The 10386-nt window shown below is 41.5% G+C and overlaps 1 protein-coding gene across 1 annotated transcript; it reads left to right on the top strand.

Moving 5' to 3' along the window:
* Nucleotides 1-1071: 1071 nt before the first annotated feature.
* Nucleotides 1072-9951, top strand: barx2 (BARX homeobox 2; the record flags this gene model as incomplete). Its single annotated transcript, XM_079246520.1, has 4 exons — nucleotides 1072-1258; nucleotides 5880-6195; nucleotides 9084-9168; nucleotides 9667-9951. The coding sequence occupies 4 exons, from the start codon at nucleotides 1072-1074 to the stop codon at nucleotides 9949-9951; spliced, it is 873 nt and encodes a 290-aa protein (XP_079102646.1).
* Nucleotides 9952-10386: the final 435 nt, after the last annotated feature.

The raw sequence follows: 10386 nt of genomic DNA, 5'->3' as shown, positions 1-10386 counted from the left end.
ATTAGTAGTAGTAGTAATAGTAGTAGTAACACTAAATAAGTAACCTTGTTGGTATCTGTTAGTTCCAAGAAATAAGAGATATAAACATTTTATAACACTGGCAAATACTACAATAACAAAGAAAAAAACTTTAAAAAAAGTAAAACAATAGTAACATATATCTGAAAAGACACATTTCATCATTACTTTTCATAAAGTTTTCTTAGACGTTAAAAGAAAGAAAGAAAGAAAGAGAAAGAAAGAAAGAAAGAAAGAAAGAAAAAAAAAAAACATCTTTCGCTAACCCCTTTAACATTTACACCTTTTAAATAGATTTATGGTATCGGGGTGGAAAAATAAGATTAAATAGGCCACTAAACTAGTCGTCGTTACAACGCTGCAAGCTTTGCGACGACGGTTTGCAATAAGTCGATTCACCTGTTGGAACCTTGGGTTATACCTGCTTTATGGAGGCAAATATTTCATATAAACATGTTTGAAACAAGGAGTCGCTGCAACATTAATTCAGTCATTTAAAATAATTATTAGTATACGTTTCTTTTATAGGCTATATTATATTATTTGTATTGATTTCTTTCAATTATCATTTTCAGTGGGATAAACAAGAGGAAAAATACTCGTAACTGAATGGAAAGAAGTTGTAGATCATGAGCTTACATATATATGAGGGAGAAAACTTCTTTAGCGTGTGTGGGTTTGTATAGAGGGCGGGTAGAGAGTTTGGAAGGCAGCATTGTGTACGTGTTGAGAGAGAGAGAGAGAGAGAGAGAGAGAGAGAGAGAGGGAGAGAGAGAGAGAGAGTATGGAGCAGTACTACAGATGACTACATGGTTTATATAGCAGAGGGTGTGAGCGCAGCCGGCTCATTGGCACTGTGGCGCTGTGCGCAGCAGCTTTAGACACTTCAGGGAAAGCGAAACTACAATTTAAATTCTAAACAATGACTTATTTAAACGCATGAACCCCACCAGTTGCCTCTCCAGACGGTTAGACCTGCATCAGCTTAGCCATCCTTACAACTCAGAGACGCGTGGCGCAGCAAGCGCGGCGCACGGCGCACAGGGACAGATCATGCACTGTCAAGCCGAGCTCAGGCTCTCCTCCCCCGGGCAGCTGAAGGCTGCCAGGCGGCGCTACAAGACTTTCATGATTGACGAGATCCTCTCCAAGGAAACGTGTGATTATTTTGAGAAACTTTCTCTCTACTCGGTGTGTCCTTCTCTCATTGTTCGACCAAAGCCACTTCATTCATGTTCGGGTAAGATATCTCTCTTTATGTTTTGGTCTTTTAATGGACAAAACCAAAAAAATGTAAGTCATTTTCAGCATCAAAATTGGTAAACATTTCCAGAAATGTGAATTTTCATACTAAGAACAAGATCAATATAAATGATAATTATGTTAGTTACAAAAAGTTTGAAATATCCATTAAACACGTTTAATTTATGACACTTTTGTTGGCCCATAAACAAACAATTGTGCCATAAAGTGGTAATTACTAGCCTATTATATAAAAGTTATCAGATAAACCCTGCGTAATTTACAGTTACTTGCAAATTAAAACATTGACACATCAACCAAATAACACGCATTTTGCTTAATTATATAATTGGATAATAAAAACCTTCTCTGATCCTAATTGCTTAATCGGGGACTTCACCTTCCTCACTCCTAAAACTCCTTCTTCCCTCAGTGTTGCAACCCGGAGACATGCGGGAGAATCAGTCAACGTCAGCGACGCTCCAGGGTTTTTGTTGGGCGCAAATGATAAATGGCTGAGCTGATAAGTGGAGCAGTTAAAAGTCAGCTAAGTGGCAGTAGGACAGATGAGACCGATAAAGAGGGAATCTGGCTCTTAGAAGCCCGTCGTTACAACGCTGCAACCTTTGATCTGTTTGATTTCATTTGCTTTGATAAATATGAGTATTCCGTTCAGCCGAAGGCCTTCCTGCTGCAGCATGAGTCCTACAGCTGCGTATCGTTTAGGGATAGGATGATACGTTATTCTGTCACTCACAGCAGCGTAACTGTGACCCCACAGCAAAGATGTTTGCTGGAAACGTGCGTCTCGAAGCGCCGTGCGTAAAAGCACCTGCCCGCCTCCAGTTAAGACTGAAAAATCACAAATTGCTTCATTTAGTTCTGCTCCATTTTAATTTAAATCATCTTATGCATGTCCTATAGATAGATTAGACGAATGGGAAGATTATATAGGCTGCTTACCCAAAGTTGACTGCTTGGTGCAGCGCATGCGCTCATACAAACCCCAACATCTCTGTTGACGCTTGATAGTAAATCCAATTCCATCCAGACAACTCCAACCATCAGGATAATTGCTATAAAGTCTGAAATAATAAGCGACTGCAATTTGATGATGACAGCGATGGTTGGATAAAAATAGGAGAAGCAATTCCATCATCCTTCTGATATGGATTGCTGTATGCTCGAGAGCCCTATGACTGAGCTTTGGCACCCTTTTTTTCCTCTCTCAGATGGATAGAGTAACCCGGCCTGCATATCAGAACACTGTGCCCATCACTTATTTGTAGCTGCGGGGGTGTGAGATACTGTATATTCCCCAACATCAATGGCTTTTACTGCTTGATATAGAAACTGGCAAGCTTACAGGTCCCTGGGCCACAGAGAGGTGGCTTGGCCCCTGAATGGCACATCAATGGGCAAAGTTGCCTTTTTCTTTCTGTGGAGAAAGTGATGTTATAACCACCTGCTACCAGTGGAGGCCGCTGAAAGACAGCGATGCTGCATGGTGTGGCTTCCATGGAGTTGATAAGTAAAGGCTTGTATGACTTATGTGCCATGAGGATGTCAATTTAAAAAAAAAAAAAAAAAAAAAAAAATAAGTTGAATCAAGTGAATTTTTAATGGAAATATATTTTCTGCAGCAGAAAATGGTTCATACTCAGTCAGTTCCGCGTCATGCGGGATCAGAGACAATGAGCCCTGACCTGCAGCTGAACAGTGAACGACATAATGGCAGGTTAGGATATTTCATTTGGAGGCCCATCTCTCAGCAGGACTCATGGCAGAGCTCTTAGTGGTGTTTTCTGTTGGAGGTGAGAGAGATTAAGATCAACTGTGTCGTAATCTCAACTGACAACATAATGACAAATATATGTTTAAGAAAAAAAAAAAAAAAAAAAGTAGGAGTGTATGAAGCTTGAAGCCCGACACGGTTAGGTATAGTGTTCAGTGAAGCCTTACAGACAAGATCCAAGTGAGCAAAATGGTTTTCATCTCATTTTACAATCTAATCTCTGCTGCAGATGATAAAGTCATCCATTAGGAATCAAGTCAACTTCAGAATGTTGATAACAGCAGTGCCAACGCATACGTACACAAGTACACACACACACACACACACACACACACACAAAGTTCACACATCTTCCATCTAAAGTTTAGGATAACGTTTGACAATCTGTCATCTCCCTGCAGTTTCCGTTGCGCTGTCAGATCTCTCCCACTCTGAAAGGGATGAGCAATTAATCGGTGCTAAAAGTGGTTTATGCCACAGGGAGAATTCTGGGTGCATCAGGTTTCAGATTGTCAAAACATTTAATGTAATGCTTTTAGCTCAAGTTTGTCTCCACAAAATAGCCATAATAATTACTCTCAGCATGTGAGGTGCCATTACGCTGCTGTAATGTGTCATATCCTGATGAGCCGGGACAAATAAAGAAAGCCGTGCAGCGTGTTGCTCCGACAATGTTTGATTTGTGGGCACGAGGCAAGGAAAAGGGGAGTAAAAAAAAAAACCAAAAAAAAAAAACCAGACAAATAAAGAGCTGCTGTTGCTGTCACCACATAGTTTACTAAGCCAATAGTGAGATGTCACGTCCACATCATGCAGAAACAATGTATCATCCATTCCAGCTTTCCACTGAAAAGAGAAAGAGGAAGTGTAGATGTTAAGATGCAGGACTTTTTTTCCAGAAAAAAAAGAAAAAGATAATATCTAAGAACAGTATGATAAGCATCATCGACAGAGAGTCGTCTGCATTAATTGGTAATATTTACCTAACTGCTCTCCTTGATCTATTATTAGGAGCCTTCTGTGATAGTAACTTTAAGCACTTGTTACAGTTTCTGCATTCCAGCTGAGATTATGAAGAGGATCCGTGTGCTTCTGCACGGGGCCGAGTTGCGTTCCTGCAGCTACTCAAGCAGTTTATTTGTAGACTATTGACAGCATGCTGGCACTTGTCAACAACATGTCAGCGAGCTGGCTTCACTGTCAGTGGAAAGTCACCACGAGGGCTGACATTTCCCCCTTTTGGTGTCAGTCTTCTTTCTTCTCTTTCTTGCACTCCCTCAGGGAGGGCGGAGGGGACCGTCCGGAGACACCCTGGAGCTCTTTGCTGACGAGATTTCCTAAGAGTTGTGAGGACAAACTGAAATATGTTCTTCAATCTTGAAGACAGGAGTAGCGCCGACCTTTTTCTTCTACGAATTCTAGTTCAGGAAAAGTCAAAATATGAACTTTTTAAAAAAATATTTTTTATTAGCATTACCATGGACAAGATACAGACAGAAAGACAGAACATCAGAAATGAAAAATGAAAAGAAAAGACATACTAGCAGCGTTAAAAGCGCTTCTTGTTTGGACTTGTTGCAAACCAGCAATCTAACATTGAGGGATTAGTGATGACCTCAGTGCTTTGCCATGATGTCATGGCAAGCCCAAGGCAGCATCTGATATGTGTGTGTGTGTGTGTGTGTGTGTGTGTGTGTGTGAGCCAAGCAACTGCATGCATACTTACATACAGAGATGATGTTTTTCTCATGGTTGATATGCATCTAATAAAGTGTTACTGGGAATTTTGGATGGTTTCTATGTGTAAGCCTCTGTGCTAATGAGCCATAATAAAAGACTGAAGAAATGGTTGCACTTCCATTGAAGTGGATTTGCTTCCCTTTCCACTGGTCTTCATGTGAGGCAGAAATATATCTAAAAAACGGCTGGATGTGATAGAAAGCAACAAAGTAATTTGTATGGTGTGTAAAAACTATAAATCAAATCCAGGTTCATATTTTCTGTTTGCACCAAGTAAGCTCGTCTGTGTTGTTTGTTGGCTCATGGGGAGATCAAGTGCTCCACTGTTGCCTTTTATATCCTGTATCCTCCTGTTCTCCTCAATCCTGCTTCTTATCAACCCCTGCATTAGCTTCAGTGCTCTTTGCTTGTGAATATGTGAAAGTGGCTTTCTTTTTGAAACTGTGAGGATTTTATCCGTGCCTCACATGTTACATTCACTTTGGTTGACCCGTCGCGTCCTTTCTTCCACCCTTCAGGTCTCCATCCCCTCCAGCCTCGGCTCCAGACAAGCACTGCTTTTTTTTTTTTTTATTGATTCTGGCGTCTGCAGCTTTTTTGCTGCTCATATTAAGAGCTAAAAATGAACATGTGTGAGTTAGTATGGAGTGTTGCACAAGAGCATTGAAGAATGTGCATAAGACTTTATTCTATTTCAGCTTTAGATTTCATTGCAGCTTATCCAGAACTGACCTGACAGGCCGTGCTGTTGTGGTTTTGTGGTGGAGAGTCAGTTCAGTTTTAACAACCTTTGAAAAATAACCATTCATTTAAAGGGTTCAGGGGATCAGTGTAAAACACTACCTGCGTCATGGGGATCATGGCCTTCTCCATGGAGGAGGTCAAAGCCAAAACGCTTTTCACAGCAAACACTGCCCAATTAAAAAGGAACCTGTCTGAGCCATTACAGGGAGTCGATAATGGTACAGTCAAGGTGACTGAAGGAGTTCATGAGAGCTCACTAAAAAGTTAGTCACTCAGAAGGAGATGTCTTAGTTTTAATCGCTTTCCTTTAATGCATTTCTCATCATCTCTGCTCCTCCAGGCTCCTCCTCATTGCGTGCCTACCCGCTCCTCTCAGTGATCACGCGTCAGCCGCCCAACTTACCACCCCACCTACAGCAACCGTCCTCCCCTGCTGCGGTCCATTCCCATCTGCCCCTGATCTCCCCCCAGCTGCCACGGGTCACCGAGCCCTCGGCCAGCCAGACGCCCCTCAGCATCAGCAGCGAGTCGGAGACAGAGCGCAGCACACCCCGCCTGAAGAAACCCCGACGCAGCCGCACCATCTTCACCGAGCTGCAGCTGATGGGCCTGGAGAAGAAGTTCCAGAAGCAGAAGTACTTGTCCACACCTGATAGGTCAGTATGGATGAGACACATAGAAACCAGATAGGTTCAGCAATATGAGAAGATACGCTGGTGCACAGAATAAAAGGACGCACCGACTGAATACACTTAAAACAAACAAACAAAAAAAAAAAACAGGGTGTTAAACTGAAACCGGTGTGCATAAAGTTATGCAGAGTTATTAAATAAACCTGATGTACCAGCTACCAGAATCATATAAATGTCACTTATCAGTACCATTTTGACAAGTTGTGCACTCTAACTGCCAACGAGCGCATATCAAAAGTTCAGAACATGCACACACACACACTCAAGGACATTCACAAAGCCACACATGCAATTATCAAGAAGTAGTTAACCTGGCATCATAATTTTTTGATTTATCCTGTGGGGAATGTCTCATGTAATGTGAATTTGTCGGAGCCAGGGCATTACCTCAGCATGCTAGTTGAGACAGGAGTAACGTTTTTAACCCTGAGCTCTCCAACAGCAAAAAAAAAAAAAAAGAGAGAGAAAGAAACACTGCCTCATTCAGGAAAACGGGGACAGTGGCCAACACAAGCAAACAGAAATGTATTACACTGATTTACTGCCAGTCATTTCCCTTATGTGCAGGTGTATATAAAGTACATTTACCTTGCTACAATAAGATGATGTCATGTGTATGGTAATATCTGTGTCTTAAGTTCCATTTGTGGGTCATTTTTGGGACCTGACATGAAGTTAGAGCATATTTTCCAGTTTATTGTGGACTTCTCTTCTATATTTTTACCTGCAGGCTATTTTTCCATTAAAATCCAGAGCGGCATTGAACCATAAACGTTGTAAAAAAAAGTTGTCCACCTGCACAGCAGCAGTTCCAAAATGCACGTGGAATTTTTTTTCATCAAGCAACAAGTTTTTGCAAAAGCCAGTAAATCAATCATCTTTAATAGCATAAATAAGCGTCTTTATGCAAAATAGGTTGTGTGTGTATAAACATGCCAATAGCTGCTCTGTCCGAACTGGGTAGCTCAATGCAAAGTAAAAAGATTTGCACATTTGGAACGGCCCAGTTTCGTCTGCAATTTATTTCCTGTTTGTTGGTTAAACTCCCACATTGCATTATTAAATATATCGCATCTTGGTTTGCTGGGAGTTGCTGGAAAGGCGCCATGTGTCATTTTACTGAAGAAGCCCTAAGGCAGAGTACAAACCAGTGATCAAAACCAACCACCCATACGAATAGCTGTGCCAAAACACAGCATCCTGTCAAAATATCCGATTCTGACAGTGTGTTGAAAATTAATTAAATACCCAGCTGGAGGAAAAACATAAACAGAAAAAAATCCCCTTTTAAAAAACCACATCAAAGGTGTGGTATGTTCTTTACTTTGGTTTGTTTTGATCCAAAGATAACATCCCATCTTTGCTGCTCCTTCTTTTGGCTTTGGAGTGTCTGCGGTCTTGAACTATGTCTACTTGTGGGGGTGAGGGGAACCTAAACTAACAACATTACTGTAAAAGATTTCTATCATACTGCAGTAATGGTTTTATCCAGTTCCCAGTTATAGTATTTCATGCTTTAACATTCATCCCAGTCGCCATCCTTATTATCATCAATATTATTTAAAAGGTGATGAATAGCACGCTAAATTTTCCCTGCAAAAAATGTGGGGATGACAGAATGGGGGCCTTGCAATAGCCTGGAGGGAGGGACTCAAATGCAGCTTTTTCTGCTGGAAGTGTGTGTGGTTTCTTTTCATTGAGAACTAATGACTGTAAATAATTGGGGCTTTTTTTTGGTCGTTTTCAGCAATTATGTTTCCCTGCATCTTGTTGTTGCTCTCAGCTTGCCTGTCTGCAGGCACGATAGTGAAATTTGAAAGACAGCCTGATCACCCGTGTTTGGTGCTTTGTTAACCACGTACATAACACTCATACACACTGTGTCTCTCCTTCTCACACATGCACAGAAGAAATGTGCTTCATATTAGGAATAAAGTAGCAGAATTGACTCTCAAGGATTTTTCTTACGAGTTTTTCATCGCTCTGTTCTTTGAATTGTACTCGCTGTTCTTCTCAGTCTTGGCTTCCGCTTTCACCATCAAATAAAATCCCTCGGGGTTGGTGGACGTAAAACAAGCCCTTCATCTTCGCTGTTAAAGGCCTTGAGAAGAGCAAGGAAGAGGAAATCCCACTTAAGGAAAGACAAAAAAAAAAAAAAATCGATAACCGCTTTTTTCCTAAACACACGGATGCCTTGTTCACTTTATCTGTCGCTTCCTGAGGTTTTACATTACACACCAACCAATAGCCCAATTAGTCATGCACCAGCACATGTGGTAGATGCATTCAGGATTTTTCCTCCAACAGCCCCAATCATTCAGCTAACAGTGTTGTGACTGGATTACTGACCTCAGTGCAGACATTTCAAACACGTCTTCGGAGCTGCAGGTGTTCTGTGTCAGACTGTAGCTTTGATGTGAGAGTCAAAGATTTTAGTGAACTATATCAGTGAGGTCTTGCAACCGCCGTGTAGCACAGTAAAAGGGAATCTTTGGCATAAAGCTTACCAGTCAAACCCTTATTAAATGCTTGTTAAAAATGTCAAAATTGTGCATTACTGTTTAGGATGGAAAGCGAAAGTTCCTTGAACATTTACATCACACATTTTCAACAATGTACTAGTCTAGTGGGTTCCTGGTGAGAACCAGCTGTTTAAAGAGCGGTTCATATGACGTGACAATTTACCATTATATAGATTTTGATGATAATATGACGTTTGTTATTTTTATGCTGTCCTGTTAACAGGACAAAACATGCTGACATGTAAAGGAAAAGAATGTTTTAAGCAGCCTGAGTTCAGAAGGCTAAAATATCAGACTAACACGCTGCCTGTTGTCTTTGTAATTCTGCAGGTTAGACCTCGCTCAGTCTCTCGGCCTCACGCAGCTTCAAGTGAAAACATGGTACCAAAACAGACGTATGAAGTGGAAGAAAATGGTAAGCCTGGCGCACCCGGGAATAAAGGAGAACATACTGTATGAGTGCGTGGAATGAAAGTGTCGAGGCTCGGCAATGCTTGGGGAAAATGAAGGAGGGAAGCTACTTTATGTTCAGAACTGTTGTTGTTTTTTAACTTTTTCTAAATCTGGTCTGGGTTTCACTGCTAAATAAGTCTTTCATATACTGCTGGTTACCACTGTTGGCCGCAGTGACAAAAACTAATGGTAGATAGCAGAATGGCAGGAAGTGAGGGTGTGCAAAGGCTAAGTGTGCTTTGACTGATGATGATTGCGGGGAGAGCAAACACTTTTGCAGCAGGGTCAACAACGCAGAGAACAAAAACGACCTGAAATCGTTAAAGATGAATGAGTGAACAAGGTGCAGCCAGCAGCAATACGTCTTCTCTTAATTACTATAATAGCAAGCATTGCCTTTGACTTCTGCTGCCATTTATTACCAGAGCAGTCCACTAAGACTGTCTGTGTCTTATTTTAGGTGCTCAAGGGAGGTCATGAGGCCCCGACAAAGCCCAAGGGAAGACCTAAGAAGAACTCCATTCCTACCACGGAGGAAATAGAGGCCGAAGAGCGAAGACTGAAGGTGGAGGAGGATGAGAAGAGGAGGAGGGCAGCTGGAGAAGCAACAATGCCTCGTGGAGGGGAAACGTCTGCTCTGGAAGCGAGAGATCTCAACTCAGAAACTCACAGTCCAACCAGAGCAATGGAGGGATCTGAGCGGGAGCAGCCACTCCTAATGTCAGAAACTCACGCAGCCAGCTAAGCAAGAAGCAACCAACCAAAGACTAAAGCCAACCTGAAAACAAATAGTGCCTCAGGATCAGCGTACAAAGCTTGTGTGGTGTTTAGAGCCATTTGCTTTAGCAAGTTGACTGGATACACAGTAGCGGCATCCAGTCTTTGCCAAGTGTAGCCTTGTATTTTTTTTTTTTTGTGTACTGAAAAATGTATCATACAAAGAGCTAACATTCATAAACACTGATTGCACTGGTAATCCTACGGCCTTAAGACCATAATATAAGGGGTGTAAATCTGTCAAATCCAAACAGGTCAATCAAGCCTTAATCACAACATAGTGACAGATATCACATCTTCGGCTTACTCTGGTTTTCATTTTTGAGATCTCTCTCACACATATCAGCCCTCAGAGCTGCCAAGTATCAGACACTGCCTTTTTGTAGTATACATGTATCTTTGT

This window comes from Telmatherina bonti, assembly GCF_933228915.1.
Source record: "Telmatherina bonti genome assembly, chromosome: 9".
In the NCBI taxonomy this organism is placed as follows: domain Eukaryota; kingdom Metazoa; phylum Chordata; class Actinopteri; order Atheriniformes; family Telmatherinidae; genus Telmatherina; species Telmatherina bonti.
The sequence above is the reverse complement of the archived record's forward strand: the minus strand, read 5'-3'. Positions and strand labels throughout refer to the sequence as shown.